This window comes from Ranitomeya imitator, chromosome 2 (genome assembly GCF_032444005.1).
Source record: "Ranitomeya imitator isolate aRanImi1 chromosome 2, aRanImi1.pri, whole genome shotgun sequence".
Taxonomy (NCBI): Eukaryota; Metazoa; Chordata; class Amphibia; order Anura; family Dendrobatidae; genus Ranitomeya; species Ranitomeya imitator.
In genome coordinates, this window is record NC_091283.1 from 449,531,473 (window position 1) to 449,551,904 (window position 20,432).

At 42.7% G+C, this 20,432-nt stretch overlaps 1 protein-coding gene across 6 annotated transcripts in view; it reads left to right on the forward strand.

Annotated features, from left to right (window-relative positions):
* Positions 1-20,432, forward strand: part of RTEL1 (regulator of telomere elongation helicase 1) — a 201,596-nt gene that overhangs the window by 74,596 nt on the left and 106,568 nt on the right. For all 6 annotated transcript variants that reach the window (XM_069751061.1, XM_069751063.1, XM_069751062.1 and 3 more), the window contains 7 exons: positions 2,109-2,206; positions 2,292-2,347; positions 3,341-3,415; positions 4,068-4,143; positions 4,418-4,550; positions 4,717-4,830; positions 17,315-17,355. In XM_069751061.1, the coding sequence (XP_069607162.1) occupies positions 2,109-2,206; positions 2,292-2,347; positions 3,341-3,415; positions 4,068-4,143; positions 4,418-4,550; positions 4,717-4,830; positions 17,315-17,355 (593 nt within the window). The remainder of the gene's footprint in view (positions 1-2,108; positions 2,207-2,291; positions 2,348-3,340; positions 3,416-4,067; positions 4,144-4,417; positions 4,551-4,716; positions 4,831-17,314; positions 17,356-20,432) is intronic.

Below are 20,432 nucleotides of genomic sequence, written 5' to 3' on the forward strand. Positions count from 1 at the left end.
GGAATTACAGTACCTCTTCTTAGCCAAAAGCCAAGATATTTATAAAGTGAAATAGAATCCAGCATTAAATAAAAATAGCATTTTATAAGGGATGCTTCGCAAACAATGGAGGAAGCCACTACCTCCAAAATGTATGCTACAAAGAAGCGAAACTACTAACATCTAAGCATCTACTAACTGTATAGATATCTGCCCTATCTATCATCTTTCTCATACCTACAAGTGCTTCTCACAAAATTAGAATATCATCAAAAAGTCAATTTGTTTCAGTTCTTCAATATAAAAAGTGAAACTTATATTAATTACCGTATGTAGAGTCATTACAGAGTGATCTATTTCAAGTGTTTATTTCTGTTAATGTTGATGATTATGGCTTACAGCCAATGAAAACCCAAAAGTTATCTCAGTAAATTAGAATACTTTATAACATCAACTTGAAAAATGATTTTAAAATCCAAAATGTTGGCTTACTGAAATGTATGTTCAGTAAAGGCACTGAATTCTTGGTCGGGGCTCCTTTTGCATCAATTACTGAATCAATACAGTGTGGCATGGAGGCGATCAGCATGTGGCACTGCAGAGGTGTTATGGAAGCCCAGGTTGCTTTGATAGCAGTCTTCAGCTCATCTGCATTGTTGGGTCAGGTGTTTGTCATCCTCCTCTTGAAAATACCCCATAGATTCTCTATGGGGTTAAGTTCAGGCGAGTTTGCTGGCCAATCAAGCACAGTGATACTGTTGTTTATATACCAGGTATTGGTACTTTTGGCAGTGTGGACAGGTGCCAAGTCCTGCTGGAAAATGAAATTTCCATCTCCAAAAAGTTTGTCAGCAGAGGGAAGCATGAAGTGCTCTAAAAATTTCCTGGTAGACAGCTGCGCTGACTTTGGCCTTGATAAAGCACAGTGGATCTACACCAGCAGATGACATGGCTTCCCAAACCATCACTGATTGTGGAAACTTCACACTAGACCTCAAGCAGTTTGGATTGTGGCCTCTCCACTCTTCCTCCAGACTCTGGGACTTTGATTTCCAAATGAAATGTAAAATTTACTTTCTTCTGAAAACAATACCTTGAACATCTGAGCAACAGTCCAGTTCTTTTTCTCCTTGGCCCAGGTAAGACGCTTCTGACGTTGTCTATCGGTCATGAATGGCTTGACACAAGGAATGCGACACTTATAGCCCATGTCCTAGATACGTCTGTGTATGGTGGCTCTTGAAGCAATGACTCCAGCAGTCCACTCCATGTGAATCTCCCCCAAATTTTTGAATGGCATTTTCTTAACAATCCTTTAAAGGCTGCGATTATCCTGGTTGCTTGTGCACCTTTTTCTACCACACTTTTTCCTTCCACTCAACTTTCTATGCTTAGATACAGAACTCTGTGAACAGCCAGCTTCTTTATCAATGACCTTTTGTTATTTACCCTCCTTGTGGAGTGTGTCAATGACTGCCTTCTGGACATCTGTCAAGTCAGCAGTCTTCCCCATGATTGTGGAGCCTACTGAAACAGACTAAGGGACCTTTTTAAACACTTTGGAAGCCTTAGCAGGTGTATTTTTTGTTAATTCTAATTACTGAGATAATTACTTTTGGGTTTTCACTGGCTGCAAGCCGTAATCATCAACATTAACAGAATTAAACCCTAAAAATAGATCACTCTGTTTGTAATGACTCTATGTAATATAAGTTTCACTTTTTGTATTGAAATAAATTAACTTTTTGATGATATTCTAATTTTTGAGAAGCACCTGTAAGTATTCTATTCAGACAGTTTGTTTTTCACACAGCTAAATGACAATATCATTAGCTCTCCCAAGGGTTTTTTTTCTCTACTTTACTGCATGTTTATTTAGATACCCATAACTAGAAGATAAATCTGAGATGACGCTAGTGCGTCTCCCCACGCATCCGCCTCCGTTTTGATGGCTGAATGCCTATGTATATTTCCGTTCATAAGTGACATTAATCATTATGGAGGGAGAAGGCACCTATAAGCGTGGCGCTCCCGTATACAATGCCTGTGTGCTGTATCACTAGATGTGTGTGTTTAGCTTAGAATGTGAATGCTCAGTTGATACCTCTCATTTCCTCATCTTTGTATAGTTACATCTTCGAGCTCTTCGCTTCTGCGGGGATCACATACGAAACGAGAACCAGTCTCTTGGAGTTGCTCGATCAGATCATACAGCATGTGGGCGGAAGTAAGGAGTCCTCTGATGTGGGCCTTACCCATATTAATATTTGGTGAATAGGTTTTAATGAGTTTTGAACATTTTTGGTTTTCAGGTTCTGGGGTCTTTACAAGCACACTGGGACTTCAGAAGTTGTCTGACATTATCCAGGTAAATTTTTTTCTACTACCAATTAAAATATCTTGAGCCGTTCTCTTATTTCAGGGATATCTGCCTTTAGGACAGATGGGTGATAAAAAAGGGGACCTAAAACATAGCATTTAATCTATTAAAATGACAAACACACAACATATAAGAACAAACATGTGCATTAACCAACAGTTAATCAGACGTTAGACTGATTATTGTTCAAGAGAGAGAACAGCAATACTACACACAGATTGGTCCTCTGTACTCCTAAGACAATTAAATGAGCTTTACTTAAGCTCAGCAGGGGATCCAAATGCATAAACCCAATACAGATATTAATGCTACTGTCCGTACCAGCATACCTATACTTAATTACGAGAAACAAATCAGTACCACTGATGATCACCCATAATATGCTTGCAAAAATGAATGGGGGTACATAATGAAGCAATATGGAACATTTTCACCAAATGATGAAAGATACCACATGAAAGATACACCCTCCTATTCAGTTAATTAGAAATCCAATGGATCAATACACAACTCCATAGACCATTCCTATTCAGGACCACCTCCCTACGCGTTTCGTCCCAGGCCTCTATGATGGCAGAGCATTTTATTATCAAGATCACTAATTGACTGCCCTTTCCCCTGATGATTCCCCTCTGGGATGAAATGCCTAGGGAGGTGGTCCTGAATAGGAATGGTCTATGGAGTCGTGTATTGATCCATTGGATTTCTGATTAACTGAATAGGAGGGGGCATCTTTCATGTGGTATCTTCATATTCATGCTTTTTACTAATTAATTTGTGGGTACCCCCTTTTTTTGTCTAAATCTTGGTTGGCTTTCAACCCTTTGCTGTTTTATACAGATGGGTGATAATAAAAGCCAATGTGGCCTCTATTAGGCGTTTCACATGCATTTTTACCCAGCTTTCCTATACTTCTGATAGATATTTGTGCCATGGTTTAATGCTGCAGATTTTATATAACATATTTTTTGTGTTATGCAGATTGTATTTAATGTTGACATCCCCGAGGGCTCAGCTCCTCCACCTAGGAAGCCTCAAATATCCAAATCCTACAAGGTCAGTGATGAAACTTGGCAATATTTCCATCTTTTTAACTTAGATTACATGTATATATAATGAATGTGTACATTAATGCACTCGCTATTCTGCTTGTGGAGTTACTGAGTACATACATTATATTACTCATACTGTACTGATCCTTAGTTACACCCTGAATTATACTCCAGAGCTGCACTCACTATTCTGCTCGTGGAGTCACTGCATACATACATTACATTACTTATCCTGTACTGATCCTGAGTTACATCCTGTATTATACTCCAGAGCTGCACTCACTATTCTGCTGGTGCAGTCACTGTGTACATACATTACATTACTTATCCTGTACTGATCCTGAGTTACATCCTGTGTATTATACTCCAGAGCTGCACTCACTATTCTGCTGGTGGAATCACGGTGTATATATATTACATTATAGTACTAATCATATAGCCTGTATCCAGGGCTGCATTCACAATTCTCCTGCTGTTGTAAACCTTCAGCAAGCTCATTGACAACCTACCTGTAGCGTAGCTGAGCTTCTGTGCTGTTCTGTGACACTCGCTGTGTAAACAGGGAATGTTGGAAGATCCCAGCTCTGAAACCTGTTTCTCATTTATGTGAAGGTGAGTACATAGTATCTCCATCCATGTTCTTTACTTGTTTTCAGGTCCATATCCATCCAGACACCAGCCAGAGGAAGAAGCCTCGTGGGGATATCTGGAGTAACAGCAGAAGGCAGGGAGGTGAGAGCTCTTCCTATGCTCTGTTTCAGGTTACTACCACAAAGGCTTATTGGGGACAGCCCACAAACGTTTCTTTATATTGTTTCTTTGGGATTTTGGCAGGATCTGTTGAATTTTATAATGTGTAGGAGAGTTTTTTTTGGGCTCCTTTTCCTCCTGATAGGTGGCCCCAGAGCAGTTCACTATTCATGTTCCTCCGAGGACAGCAATACATTAGCATCAGTGGTATTGTAGTCGCTTTACCTTTTCCACCTTATTTTCTTCCATCCTGCAGGGAAGGTGCTCAGCTACTGGTGCTTCAGTCCTGGCTACACAATGAATGACCTAGTGAGATATGGAGTACGGAGCATTATTCTGACCAGCGGGACCTTGTGCCCCCTCAGCTCCTTCACCATGGAAATGCAGATGTGAGTCAACTAACACATGGTGGAAGTTGTATTGTCGCGTGAAGTTGGAGACCATTGATGTGCGGACACAATGTCTGTGTATATGTGTCTTTTTCATGGTGTTTATGGTACAAGCTGCTCTCGCTTATTATTGTATGATGGTCAGTTGTATTTTCTGAATTTTCAGCCCTTTTCCAGTGTCTCTGGAAAACCCACACGTCATTGAAAAACACCAGATTTGGGTTGGCGTTGTTCCTCGTGGCCCTGATGGAGCTCAACTCAGTTCTGCATTTGATAGAAGGTAGAAATCAAGCTTCATAAAATCTTCTCTTTTATAGACTTCTGTAATATGACATGGCGAGATTGCCAAGGTGGGAACCACTGTTTCTCGCATCTTATAGACAACTAATTGGACATACCGTATGTACTTGTGTATAAGCCAACCCATTGTAGGCTGAGGCACCTTATTTTGCCTCGAAAAACTGGGAAAACTTATTGACTAGAATATAATCCGGGTATGCATTGTCCCCTAACCCCTTTTCTGGTATGCATGGTTCCTCATCCTTATTCCCATCCTTGTCTGCATGGCTCCTTATTCCCATCTGTAGTGAAATATGTATATATCTATATGTGCGTAGTGACATACAGTTGTGGCCAAAAGTATTAACACCCCTGCAATTCTGTCAGATAATACTCGGTTTCTTCCTGAAATGATTGCAAACACAAATTCTTTGTTATTATTCTCTTCATTTAATTTGTCTTCAATGAAAAAACACAAAAAGAATTGTCCTAAAGCCACATTGGATATAATTCCACACCAAATAATAAAAAAGGGGGTGGACAAAAGTATTGGCACTCTTCGAAAAATCATGTGATGCTTCTCTAATTTGTGTAATTAACAGCACCTGTAACTTACCTGTGGCACCTAACAGGTGTTGGCAATAACTAAATCACACTTGCAGCCAGTTGACATGGATTAAAGCTGACTCAACCACTGTCCTGTGTCCTTGTGTGTACTACATTGAGCATGGAGAAAAGAAAGAAGACCAAAGAAATGTCTGAGGACTTGAGAAACCATATTGTGAGGAAGCATGAGCAATCTCAAGGCTACAAGTCCATCTCCAAAGACCTGAATGTTCCTGTGTCTACCGTGCGCAGTATCATCAAGAAGTTTAAAGCCTGTGGCTAACCTCCCCAGATGTGGATGGAAAGAAAAATTGACAAGAGATTTCAACGCAAGATTGTGCGGATGTTGGATAAAGAACCTCGACTAACATCCAAACAAGTTCAAGCTGCCCTGCAGTCCGAGGGTACAGCAGTGTCAACCCGTACTATCTGTCGGCGTCTGAATGAAAAGGGACTGTATGGTAGGAGACCCAGGAAGACCCCACTTCTTACCCCAAGACATAAAAAGCCAGGCTGGAGTTTTCCAAAACTTACCTGAAAAAGCCTAAAACGTTTTGGGAGAATGTTCTTTGGTCAGATGAGACAAAAGTAGAGCTTTTTGGGCAAAGGTATCAACATAGAGTTTACAGGAGAAAAAAAAGAGGCATTCAAAGAAAAGAACGCGGTCCCTACAGTCAAACATGGCGGAGGTTACCTGATGTTTTGGGGTTGCTTTGTTGCCTCTGGGACTGGACTGCTTGACCGTGTGCATGGCATTATGAAGTCTGAAGACTACCAACAAATTTTGCAGCAGACTTCTAAGGTGGCCAGCAATGAGTCCAGACCTGACTCCCATAGAACACCTGTGGAGAGATCTAAAAATGGCAGTTTGGAGAAGGCACCCTTCAAATATCAGGGACCTGGAGCAGTTTGCCAAAGAAGAATGGTCTAAAATTCCAGCAGAGCGTTGTAAGAAACTCATTGATTGTTACCGGAAGCGGTTGGTCGCAGTTATTTTGGCTAAAGGTTGTGCAACCAAGTATTAGGCTGAGGGTGCCAATACTTTTGTCTGGCCCATTTTTGGAGTTTTGTGTGAAATTATCAATGTTTTGCTTTTTGCTTCATTCTCTTTTGTGTTTTTTCATTTAAGACAAATTAAATGAAGATAATAATACCAAAGAATTTGTGATTGCAATCATTTTCAGGAAGAAACTGAGTATTATCTGACAGAATTGCAGGGGTGTCAATACGTTTGGCCACAACTGTATGTCTAGGGTTATATGTGTAACTAGCAGTAGTTGACCATCTGTCCTGAAACTGCAGGCCTCACAGAGGGTACAGCATACATATCTTGAGAAGGCAGACTACTGTCTCCACTCTCGCTAGGAGGTCGTGCTGGGAACCAAGAAAAAGGGAAACATTTGACACCTCCTAGCTCTTTGAAGAGAGATGTCAATTACAGCCTGACACCATCTATTTGTGAGAACTTTTACACAGGGAATCTCAGAGCATATAATATATTCACTGGGGGGAGGGGTGGGGAACAGCCACGGTCCAATCAAAAAACAAGCAATTATATTAACCCGAGGGGCTGGTCTGGAAATCTTACCTCCCAGAGTAAAGCTATAAATTAGGCCTGTATACATAGAATCGTGTTCACATGTGAGGGAAGCTGATGTGTTCCACCAACTCCGTATTCATCCCCCCTCAGGGAGCAGAAAGCAGACTACAAAGTTAGATGATTTCTGTAAGTTTTCTCCTATTTATTTTATACTGTTTTGCATAGTTGTATGTCTTTTTATTATCATTTTTTATACCCTTTTCTTTACTGTAAGCACTGAACCATTTTGTATTAAAGTATAAAATTTTTAACAAGTTGAACCTTGAATGTTCTAACGAATCCATAGCCTAAGGTGTGTGAGCCTTATGAGTGGTAGACATTATTAGTAATATTTCCGGGACTCATCGCCCGTGTATTCGGTGAGAGGTGGCAGCGTGTATGAGCGGGTGTGTGGCCTGGGTCGGTGTGTGATTTATGCTCCCATTACAGCATAGGACAGAAGTTGAATGCTGGACTGAGAGAGGAGAGCAAGAGTTTTTTACCTTTGCAGGCACAACCCCCAAGTCACGTGCTGAGAGCGAGTATGTGACAAATTAGTGACACCACGGAAAGGGATCCTTGACAATTGGTGGCAGCGGTGGGATCTGTGACACCACCCTTTTCTGTATGGCTTTTTATTCCCATCCATGTCTGCATGGCTACTTATCTTATTCTTGTATGCATGACTCCTTATTCCCATCCTTGTCTGCTTGGCTCCTTATTTCTATCCTTGTATGCATGGCTCCTTATTTCCAACCATGTATGCATGGCTCCTTATTCCCAACCATGTATGCATGGCTCTTTATTCCCATCCTTGTCTGCATGGTTCCTCATCCCCATCCTTGTATGTATGGCCCCATGAGAAAAGCATTAAAAAAACCAAAACATCCTACTTACCATCCCTGCACACCCTCGCAGCATCTAGTTCCAGTGCCAGCAGCTACTGTGACCGAGCAATCACATGTCAACGTTCATTAAAATAATGAATATTCTCCTCTCTCCATGCCTATGGGAGTGGAGAGAGATGAATATTCATTATCTTAATGAGCGGGCACCCGTGAGAGCCCGGCAGCTGCTTTGAAGCCGGCGACTGCTGCTGACACTGTGCGTGCTCTATAGGAGAAATGAATGTTCACTGCAAGTGCAGTGAATATTCATTTCTTTTTGGCAGCGGGCTCAGGCTTTATCTGCTGTAGCCGGCTTCTACCTCCTGTCACCCACTGCTCCACCGATCCCCCTTCCCCGCCATCTTCAGGGGATAATGACTCGTGTATAAGCCGAGGGGAGCATTTTCAGCACAAAAAATGTGCTGAAAAACTCGGCTTGTACACTAGTATATACGGTAAGTTTCTTCTCCTTTTATAACTACCTATTTAAGGTGAATATTAAAAGGTTATTCCCATCTTCATAAAAGCAGTATTGTCAGATAGTTCTTGTAGATAATCTGCAATTTAGCAGTTTACTGCTTATTACATTTTTCAACCAATCATTTGATATTAACCCCTTTCTGACATTAGATATACTATCCCGTCAAGGTAGTATGGGCCAGTATGACCACCGATGGGATAGTACGTCTAACGCGATCAGCCGCGCTCACGGGGGGATCGCGGCCGGGTATCAGCTGACTATCACAGCTGACATCCGGCACTATGTGCCAGGAGAGGTCACGGACCTCTCCTGGCACATTAACCCCTGGAACATTGCGATCAAACATGATCACAGCGTTCCGGTGGCATAGGGAAGCATTGCGCATGGAGGGGGCTACCTGTGTGCTTCCCTGAGACCCTCGGTACAACGCGATATGATCCAAAATGGCTGCGGGGCTTCTTCCGGGTCCTGCAGGGAGGTGGCTTTCAAGCACCTGCTCAGAGCAGGTGCCGGGAAGCCTCCCTGCAGTGCCTGTCAGATCGCTGATCTTACACAGTGCATTGCAAAGTGTCAGATCAGCGATCTGTCACTATACTGTGATGTCCCCCCTGGGGCAATGTAAAAAAGTAAAAAAAAATATTTACATGTGTAAGAAAAAAAAATTCCTAAATAAAGAAAAAAAAATTATTCTAATAAATACATTTCTTTAGCTAAATAAAAAAAAACAATAAAAGTAGACATGTTTAGTATCGCCGCGTCCGTAACGACCCGACCTATAAAACTGTCCCACTAGTTAACCCCTTCAGTGAACACCGTAAAAAAAAAACGAGGCTAAAAACTACTCTTTATTATCATACCGCCAAACAAAATGTGGAATAACACACGATCAAAAAGATGGATATAAATAACCATGATACCGCTGAAAACGTAATCTTGCCCCTCAAAAAACGAGCCGCCATACAGCATCATCAGCGAAAAAATAAAAAAGTTCTAGTCCTCAGAATAAAGCAATGCAAAAATAATTAATTTTTTTATAAAATAGATTTTATCGTATAAAAGCGCCAAAACATAAAAAAGATATAAATGAGGTATCGTTCTGACCCGAAGAATAAAACGGCTTTATCAATTTTACCAAACGTGGAACGGTATAAGCGCTCCCCCTTCCCCCAAAAGAAATTCATGGTTTTTGGTCATTCTGCCTCACAAAAATCGGAATAAAAAGCGATCAAAAAATGTCACATGCCCGAAAATGGTACCAATAAAAACGTCAACTCATCACGCAAAAAACAAGACCTCACATGACTCTGTGGACCAAAATATGGAAAAATTATAGCTCTCAAAATGTGGAGACGCAAAAACTATTCTTTGCAATAAAAAGCGTCTTTTAGTGTGTGACAGCTACCAATAAAAAAAATAAAAAAAAACCACTATAAAAGTAAATCAAACCCCCCTTCATCACCCCCTTAGTTAGGGAAAAATAATAAAATAAAAAATATATATTTATTTCCATTATCCCTTCCTATTAGGGTTCGGGCTAAAGGTAGGGTTGGGGCTAAAGTTAGGGTTGCGGCTACAGTTAGGGTTGGGGCTAAAGTTTCGGTTAGGGTTGCGGCTAAAGTTAGGGCTAGGGTTGGGGCTAAAGTTAGGGTTAGGATTGGGGCTAAAGTTAGGGTTGGGGCTAAAGTTAGGGTTTGGATTACATTTACGGTTTGGATTAGGGTTAGAGGTGTAGTTAGGGTTATGGTTGGGATTAGGGTTAGGGGTGTGTTTGGGTTAGGGTTTCAGTTAGAATTGGGGGGTTTCCACTGTTTAGGCACGTCAGGGGCTCTCCAAACGCGACATGGTGTCTTATCTCAATTCCAGCCAATTCTGCGTTGAAAAAGTAAAACAGTGCTCCTTCCCTTCCGAGCTCTGCCGTGCGCCCAAACAGGGGTTTACTCCAACATATGGGGTATCAGCGTACTCAGGACAAATTGGACGACAGCAACAACAACTTTTGAGGTCCAATTTCTCCTATTCTCCTTGGGAAAATACAAAACCGGTGGCTAAAAAATATTTTTTGTGGAAATTTTTTTTATTTTTTTATTTTCACGGCTCTGTGTTATAAACTGTAGTGAAACACTTGGGTGTTCAGTTTTCAGAACACATCTATATAAGTTCCTTGGGGTGTCTAGTTTCCAATATGGGGTCACTTGTGGGGGGGGTTTCTACTGTTTAGCTACATCAGGGGCTCTGCAAATGCAATGTGACGCCTGCTGTTGTGAATTCTGTGGCAGAGCTCCCTCCTGTGGTCACATGTGGTACTTTGGCTGATTCTCTCTGGGAGTTTCCGTTTGTGGAGGAAAGTGGTACTGCGGCTTCTGAGTTTCCTCCCTCAGGTGATCTGGTGAGGTCGTTAGGTGCTTCTCTACTTAACTCCACCTAATGCTTTGATCCATGCTTCCTGTCAATGTTCCAGTGTTGGACTTGTTTTTCCCTGGATCATTCCTGTGGCCTGCTGCTCTGCATAGCTAAGTTCTTCTTTGCTATTTGTTTGCAATTTTTTCTGTCCAGCTTGTCTAATTGTTTTGCTGGAAGCTCTGGGACACAAAGGGTGTACCTCCGTGCCGTTAGTTCGGTACGGAGGGTCTTTTTGCCCCCTTTGCGTGGTTTTCTTTAGGGTTTTGTGTAGACCGCAAAGTTATCTTTCCTATCCTCGCTCTGTTAAGAAAGTCGGGCCTCACTTTGCTGAATCTATTTCATCCCTACGTTTGTCTTTTCATCTTACTCACAGTCATTATATGTGGGGGGCTGCCTTTTCCTTTGGGGTATTTCTCTGAGGCAAGGTAGGCTTATTTTCTATCTTCAGGCTAGTTAGTTTCTCAGGCTGTGCCGAGTTGCATAGGCAGAGTTAGGCGCAATCCACGGCTGCCTCTAGTGTTGTTTGGAGAGGATTAGGGATTGCGGTCTGCAGAGTTCCCACGTCTCAGAGCTCGTTCTATTATTTTGGGTTATTGTCAGATCACTGTATGTGCTCTGACCGCTATGTCCATTGTGATACTGAATTGCCTATCACAACAGTACAGGAAGCCATACGTGCTAATGATTCTCAATAGAGGGAAAAAAGAAGTTCTGAGACCATTTTTTTTTCTTTGCACTGTGTTTTGCCTTTTTTTTCCCCTAGACATTTGGGTGGTTCAGGACACAGGTGTAGCAATGGACATTAAAGGTCTGTCTTCATGTGTGGATCAGCTCACGGCAAGAGTTCAAAATATTCAAGATTTTGTGGTTCAGAATTCTTTGTTAGAACCGAGAATTCCTATTCCAGATTTGTTTTTTGGAGATGGAACTAAATTTCTGAGTTTCAAAAATAATTGTAAACTATTTCTGGCTTTGAAACCTCGCTCCTCTGGTGACCCAGTTCAACAGGTTAGGATCGTCATTTCTTTTTTGCGTGGCGACCCTCAGGACTGGGCATTTTCTCTTGCGTCAGGAGATCCTGCATTAAGTAATATCGATGCGTTTTTCCTGGCGCTTGGATTGCTGTACGATGAGCCTAATTCAGTGGATCAGGCAGAAAAAAATTTGCTGGCTCTTTGTCAGGCTCAGGATGAGATAGAGGTATATTGCCAGAAATTTAGAAAGTGGTCCGTGCTCACTCAATGGAATGAATCTGCGCTGACAGCTATATTCAGAAAGGGTCTCTCTGAAGCCCTTAAGGATGTCATGGTGGGATTTCCTATGCCTGCTGGTTTGAATGAGTCTATGTCTTTGGCCATTCAGATCGGTCGACGCTTGCGTGAGCGTAAATCTGTGCACCATTTGGCGGTATTACCTGAGATTAAACCTGAGCCTATGCAGTGCGATAGGACTATGACCAGAGTTGAACGGCAAGAACACAGACGTCTGAATGGGCTGTGTTTCTACTGTGGTGATTCCACTCATGCTATCTCTGATTGTCCTAAGCGCACTAAGCGGTTCGCTAGGTCTGCCACCATTGGTACAGTACAGTCAAAATTTCTTCTGTCCGTTACCTTGATCTGCTCTTTGTCATCGTATTCTGTCATGGCGTTTGTGGATTCAGGCGCTGCCCTGAATTTGATGGACTTGGAATATGCTAAGCGTTGTGGGTTTTTCTTGGAGCCCTTGCAGTGTCCTATTCCATTGAGAGGAATTGATGCTACGCCTTTGGCCAAGAATAAGCCTCAATACTGGACCCAGCTGACCATGTGCATGGCTCCTGCACATCAGGAGGTTATTCGCTTTCTGGTGTTGCATAATCTGCATGATGTGGTCGTGTTGGGGTTGCCATGGCTACAAGCCCATAATCCAGTATTGGATTGGAAATCCATGTCGGTGTCCAGCTGGGGTTGTCAGGGGGTACATGGTGATGTTCCATTTCTGTCAATTTCGTCATCCACCCCTTCTGAGGTTCCAGAGTTCTTGTCTGATTACCGGGATGTATTTGATGAGCCCAAGTCCGATGCCCTACCTCCGCATAGGGATTGTGATTGTGCTATCAATTTGATTCCTGGTAGTAAATTCCCAAAAGGTCGACTGTTTAATTTATCCGTGCCTGAGCACACCGCTATGCGCAGTTATGTGAAGGAATCCCTGGAGAAGGGTCATATTCGCCCGTCATCGTCGCCATTAGGAGCAGGGTTCTTTTTTGTAGCCAAGAAGGATGGTTCGCTGAGACCTTGTATAGATTACCGCCTTCTTAATAAGATCACTGTTAAATTTCAGTACCCCTTGCCATTGTTATCTGATTTGTTTGCTCGGATTAAGGGGGCTAGTTGGTTCACCAAGATAGATCTTCGTGGTGCGTATAATCTGGTGCGAATCAGGCGAGGCGATGAATGGAAAACTGCATTTAATACGCCCGAGGGTCATTTTGAGTATCTAGTGATGCCATTCGGACTTGCCAATGCTCCATCAGTGTTTCAGTCCTTTATGCATGACATCTTCCGAGAGTACCTGGATAAATTCCTGATTGTGTACTTGGATGACATTTTGATCTTCTCGGATGATTGGGAGTCTCATGTGAAGCAGGTCAGAACGGTTTTTCAGGTCCTGCGTGCTAATTCTTTGTTTGTGAAAGGATCAAAGTGTCTCTTTGGTGTGCAGAAGGTTTCATTTTTGGGGTTCATCTTTTCCCCTTCTACTATCGAGATGGATCCTTTAAGGTCCAAGCCATCCATGATTGGACTCAGCCGACATCTCTGAAAAGTCTGCAAAAGTTCCTGGGCTTTGCTAATTTTTATCGTCGCTTCATCTGCAATTTTTCTAGTATTGCCAAACCATTGACCGATTTGACCAAGAAGGGTGCTGATTTGGTCAATTGGTCTTCTGCTGCTGTGGAAGCTTTTCAAGAGTTGAAGCGTCGTTTTTCTTCTGCCCCTGTGTTGTGTCAACCAGATGTTTCTCTTCCGTTCCAGGTCGAGGTTGATGCTTCTGAGATTGGAGCAGGGGCTGTTTTGTCGCAGAGAGGTTCTGATTGCTCAGTGATGAAACCATGCGCTTTTTTTTCCAGGAAGTTTTTGCCTGCTGAGCGAAATTATGATGTGGGCAACCGAGAGTTGCTGGCCATGAAGTGGGCATTCGAGGAGTGGCGTCATTAGCTTGAAGGAGCTAAGCATCGCGTGGTGGTATTGACTGATCATAAGAACTTGACTTATCTCGAGTCTGCTAAGCGTTTGAATCCTAGACAGGCTCGTTGGTCGCTGTTTTTTGCCCGTTTTGACTTTGTGATTTCGTACCTTCCGGGCTCTAAAAATGTGAAGGCGGATGCTCTGTCTAGGAGCTTTGTGCCCGACTCTCCGAGTTTATCTGAGCCGGCGGGTATCCTCAAAGAGGGAGTAATTGTGTCTGCCATCTCCCCTGATTTGCGGCGGGTGCTGCAAAAATTTCAGGCTAATAAACCTGATCGTTGTCCAGCGGAGAAACTGTTTGTCCCTGATAGGTGGACGAATAAAGTTATCTCTGAGGTTGATTGTTCTGTGTTGGCTGGTCATCCTGGAATCTTTGGTACCAGAGAGTTAGTGGCTAGATCCTTTTGGTGGCCATCTCTGTCGCGGGATGTGCGTACTTTTGTGCAGTCCTGTGGGATTTGTGCTCGGGCTAAGCCCTGCTGTTCTCGTGCCAGTGGGTTGCTTTTGCCCTTGCCGGTCCCGAAGAGGCCTTGGACACATATCTCTATGGATTTTATTTCAGATCTTCCCGTTTCTCAAAAGATGTCAGTCATTTGGGTGGTCTGTGATCGCTTTTCTAAGATGGTCCATCTGGTACCCTTGTCTAAATTGCCTTCCTCCTCTGATTTGGTGCCATTGTTCTTCCAGCATGTGGTTCGTTTGCATGGCATTCCAGAGAATATCGTTTCTGACAGAGGTTCCCAGTTTGTTTCGAGGTTTTGGCGAGCCTTTTGTGGTAGGATGGGCATTGACTTGTCTTTTTCCTCGGCTTTCCATCCTCAGACTAATGGCCAGACCGAACGAACCAATCAGACCTTGGAAACCTATCTGAGATGCTTTGTTTCTGCCGATCAGGATGACTGGGTGTCCTTTTTGCCTTTGGCTGAGTTTGCCCTTAATAATCGGGCCAGCTCGGCTACCTTGGTTTCACCATTTTTCTGCAATTCTGGGTTCCATCCTCGTTTCTCTTCAGGACAGGTTGAGTCTTCGGACTGTCCTGGTGTGGATACTGTGTTGGACAGGTTGCAGCAGATTTGGACTCATGTAGTGGACAATTTGACCTTGTCCCAGGAGAAGGCTCAACGTTTCGCTAATCGCAGACGCCGTGTGGGTCCCCGACTTCGTGTTGGGGATCTGGTTTGGCTATCTTCTCGTCATATTCCTATGAAGGTTTCCTCTCCTAAGTTTAAACCTCGTTTCATTGGTCCGTATAGGATTTCTGAGGTTCTTAATCCTGTGTCTTTTCGTCTGACCCTCCCAGATTCTTTTTCCATACATAACGTATTCCATAGGTCATTGTTGCGGAGATACGTGGCACCTATGGTTCCATCTGTTGACCCTCCTGCCCCGCTTTTGGTGGAGGGGGAATTGGAGTATATTGTGGAGAAGATTTTGGATTCTCGTGTTTTAAGACGGAAACTCCAGTATCTGGTTAAATGGAAGGGTTATGCTCAGGAAGATAATTCCTGGGTTTTTGCCTCTGATGTCCATGCTCCCGATCATGTTCGTGCCTTTCATGTGGCTCATCCTGGTCGGCCTGGGGGCTCTGGTGAGGGTTCGGTGACCCCTCCTCAAGGGGGGGGGGTACTGTTGTGAATTCTGTGGCAGAGCTCCCTCCTGTGGTCACATGTGGTACTTCGGCTGATTCTCTCTGGGATTTTCCGTTTGTGGAGGAAAGTGGTACTGCGGCTTCTGAGTTTCCTCCCTCAGGTGATCTGGTGAGGTCGTTAGGTGCTTCTCTACTTAACTCCACCTAATGCTTTGATCCATGCTTCCTGTCAATGTTCCAGTGTTGGACTTGTTTTTCCCTGGATCATTCCTGTGGCCTGCTGCTCTGCATAGCTAAGTTCTTCTTTGCTATTTGTTTGCTATTTTTTCTGTCCAGCTTGTCTAATTGTTTTGCTGGAAGCTCTGGGACGCAAAGGGTGTACCTCCGTGCCGTTAGTTCGGTACGGAGGGTCTTTTTGCCCCCTTTGCGTGGTTTTCTTTAGGGTTTTGTGTAGACCGCAAAGTTATCTTTCCTATCCTCGCTCTGTTAAGAAAGTCGGGCCTCACTTTGCTGAATCTATTTCATCCCTACGTTTGTCTTTTCATCTTACTCACAGTCATTATATGTGGTGGGCTGCCTTTTCCTTTGGGGTATTTCTCTGAGGCAAGGTAGGCTTATTTTCTATCTTCAGGCTAGTTAGTTTCTCAGGCTGTGCCGAGTTGCATAGGCAGAGTTAGGCGCAATCCACGGCTGCCTCTAGTGTTGTTTGGAGAGGATTAGGGATTGCGGTCTGCAGAGTTCCCACGTCTCAGAGCTCGTTCTATTATTTTGGGTTATTGTCAGATCACTGTATGTGCTCTGACCGCTATGTCCATTGTGATACTGAATTGCCTATCACAACAGCCTGCAGACCAATCCATCTAAGTCTGCATTCCAAACGGCGCTCCTTCCCTTCCGAGCTTTGCCATGCGCCCAAACGGTGGTCCCTTCCCACATATGGGGTATCAGCGTACTCAGGACAAATTGCACAACAACTTTTGGGGTCCTATTTCTCTTGTTACCCTTGGTAAAATAAAACAAATTGGAGCTGAAGTAAATTTTTTGTGAAAATAAGTTAAATGTTCATTTTTTTTAAAACATTCAAAAAATTCCTGTGAAACACCTGAAGGGTTAATAAACTTCTTGAATGTGATTTTGAGCACCTTGAGATGTGCAGTTTTTAGAATGGTGTCACACTTGGGTATTTTCTATCATATAGACCCCTCAAAGTGACTTCAAATGTGATGTGGTCCCTAAAAAAAAAATGGTGTTGTAAAAATGAGAAATTGCTGGTCAACTTTGAACCCTTATAACTCCCTAACAAAAAAAATTTTGTTTCCAAAATTGTGATCATGTAAAGTAGACATGTGGAAAATGTTATTTGAGTATTTTGTGTGACATATCTCTGTGATTTAAGGGCATAAAAATTCAAAGTTGGAAAATTGCGAAATTTTCAAAATTTTTGCCAAATTTCCGTTTTTTTCACAAATAAACGCAGGTAATATCAAAGAAATTTTACCATAGTACAATATGTCACGAGAAAACAATGTCAGAATCATCATGATCCGTTGAAGCGTTCCAGAGTTATAACCTCATAAAGGGACAGTGGTCAGAATTGTAAAAATTGGCCCGGTCGTTAATGGGCAAACCACCCTTGGGGGTAAAGGTATTAAAACTGATCATATACAGTATGTATCCTGTGTTACTTATATTTTGTATTTTTTTTTCTCCACAGATTTTCAGCAGATTATTTATCATCTTTGGGGAAGACAATTGGTAATTTACACTACACTTCCTCCTAATTTTGCATATTTTTTTGTGCATATATGTATTTTTTATAAAATAAACAAATGTCCAGAAGGCGCTGCCCTAAAAACTGAATCAATTTGCAGCAAATATAGTGATGAAGACCACCCTATTCATCCAAAGATAAACACTATAAAAGATATAAAATGTATATTTGCGCTAAAATGTCAGTATAAAAATATAAATAAAGACATAACACCTTATTGAATAAACCAAGTATTAATTAGGTGCAATCGCATATGTCATACCTCAGTCCTTATGTGCTGTGTATAGACGTGTTTCCCCTTGTGGTGAAAGGTCCTTTTGATAATGTCCGTTGGGTGCCGATATATAGATGCTGACAAGTACCAATAAAAAATGGCTGATGAAAAAGCTAAATTGTAGATGCCAATATTTCGGGGGTCGCCGTCCCGGCCGGTGGCAGGCGTACCTCCCCGCAGAAAACTGGACAGAATGTGCCGTGCACAGGCACAGAAAGCTCTATCAGAAGAATAGAGCCGGCAAGGTGCAGAGCGGCTGCAGGACCTTGCGTGACGTCACTGCTACGTGATGAGTCACGTGACCGGCTACGGAACGCACACCAGACCAAATTCCAACGCGTTTCGGAATCGTGCCTGTGCACGGCACATTCTGTCCAGCTTTCTGCGGGGAGGTACGCCTGTCACCGGCCGGGACGGCGACCCCCGAAATATTGGCATCTACAATTTAGCTTTTTCATCAGCCATTTTTTATTGGCACTTGTCAGCATCTATATATCGGCACCCAACGGACATTATCAAAAGGACCTTTCACCAAAAGGAGATGAGTGGAAGCATGTGACCAAAAGAAGCAAGAAGACCATGGAGAAATCACCAACCACACAACTGAAGAACCGATATCAAATCTTTGTAGAGGATGAAGATGGCACACCTAAGAATGAAGCAATACCAGCAAGCAAAAAAGAAAAGGGCACACAGCAACAAGTGACAGCAAAAAGTACAGCCAAGAAGCAACGAAGAGTGGTGGTGGTGGGAGACTCACTACTGAGAGGCACAGAAGCAGCCATCTGCAGACCGGACATAACTGCAAGAGAAGTATGCTGCCTTCCAGGTGCGATGATCAAGGATGTGACCGATAGGATACCAAAGCTCTTCAGCTCCAAGGACGTCCACCCATTTCTTCTGATACATGTTGGCACCAATGACACGGCAAGGAAGGACCTACCGACAATCTGCAAAGACTTTGAAGAGTTGGGGAAGAAAGTAAAGGAACTGGATGCACAGGTAGTTTTTTCTTCTATCCTTCCAGTAGACGGGCATGGCACCAGGAGATGGAACAGGATCCTTGATGCAAACAACTGGCTAAGACGATGGTGCAGACAACAAGGATTTGGATTCCTGGACCACGGTGTGAATTACTGGTATGATGGACTCCTCGCCAGAGACGGACTACACCTCAACAAACCTGGGAAACACACATTCGCCAGAAGACTCGCTACACTCATCAGGAGGGCGTTAAACTAGAAGAAGAGGGGACGGGAAGAAAAACATTAGACTCGAACAAAGACGACCCAGGAAAACATACTCAGAAGGGAGGTAAGAACATTTCTAAAACAATCCACAGTGAGGAGATTGGAACAAAACAAAATCCTCTAAACTGCATGCTCGCAAACGCCAGAAGCCTGACAAACAAGATGGAAGAACTAGAAGCAGAAATATCTACAGGTAACTTTGACATAGTGGGAATAACCGAGACATGGTTAGATGAAAGCTATGACTGGGCAGTTAACTTACAGGGTTACAGTCTGTTTAGAAAGGATCGTAAAAATCGGAGAGGAGGAGGGGTTTGTCTCTATGTAAAGTCTTGTCTAAAGTCCACTTTAAGGGAGGATATTAGCGAAGGGAATGAGGATGTCGAGTCCATATGGGTTGAAATTCATGGAGGGAAAAATGGTAACAAAATTCTCATTGGGGTCTGTTACAAACCCCCAAATATAACAGAAACCATGGAAAGTCTACTTCTAAAGCAGATAGATGAAGCTGCAACCCATAATGAGGTCCTGGTTATGGGGGACTTTAACTACCCGGATATTAACTGGGAAACAGAAACCTGTGAAACCCATAAAGGCAACAGGTTTCTGCTAATAACCAAGAAAAATTATCTTTCACAATTGGTGCAGAATCCAACCAGAGGAGTAGCACTTTTAGACCTAATACTATCTAATAGACCTGACAGAATAACAAATCTGCAGGTGGTTGGGCATTTAGGAAATAGCGACCACAATATTGTGCAGTTTCACCTGTCTTTCACTAGGGGGACTTGTCAGGGAGTCACAAAAACATTGAACTTTAGGAAGGCAAAGTTTGAACAGCTTAGAGATGCCCTTAATCTGGTAGACTGGGACAATATCCTCAGAAATGAGAATACAGATAATAAATGGGAAATGTTTAAGAACATCCTAAATAGGCAGTGTAAGCGGTTTATACCTTGTGGGAATAAAAGGACTAGAAATAGGAAAAACCCAATGTGGCTAAACAAAGAAGTAAGACAGGCAATTAACAGTAAAAAGAAAGCATTTGCACTACTAAAGCAGGATGGCACCACTGAAGCTCTAAAAAACTATAGGGAGAAAAATACTTTATCTAAAAAACTAATTAAAGCTGCCAAAAAGGAAACAGAGAAGCACATTGCTAAGGAGAGTAAAACTAATCCCAAACTGTTCTTCAACTATATCAATAGTAAAAGAATAAAAACTGAAAATGTAGGCCCCTTAAAAAATAGTGAGGAAAGAATGGTTGTAGATGACGAGGAAAAAGCTAACATATTAAACACCTTCTTCTCCACGGTATTCACGGTGGAAAATGAAATGCTAGGTGAAATCCCAAGAAACAATGAAAACCCTATATTAAGGGTCACCAATCTAACCCAAGAAGAGGTGCGAAACCGGCTAAATAAGATTAAAATAGATAAATCTCCGGGTCCGGATGGCATACACCCACGAGTACTAAGAGAACTAAGTAATGTAATAGATAAACCATTATTTCTTATTTTTAGGGACTCTATAGCGA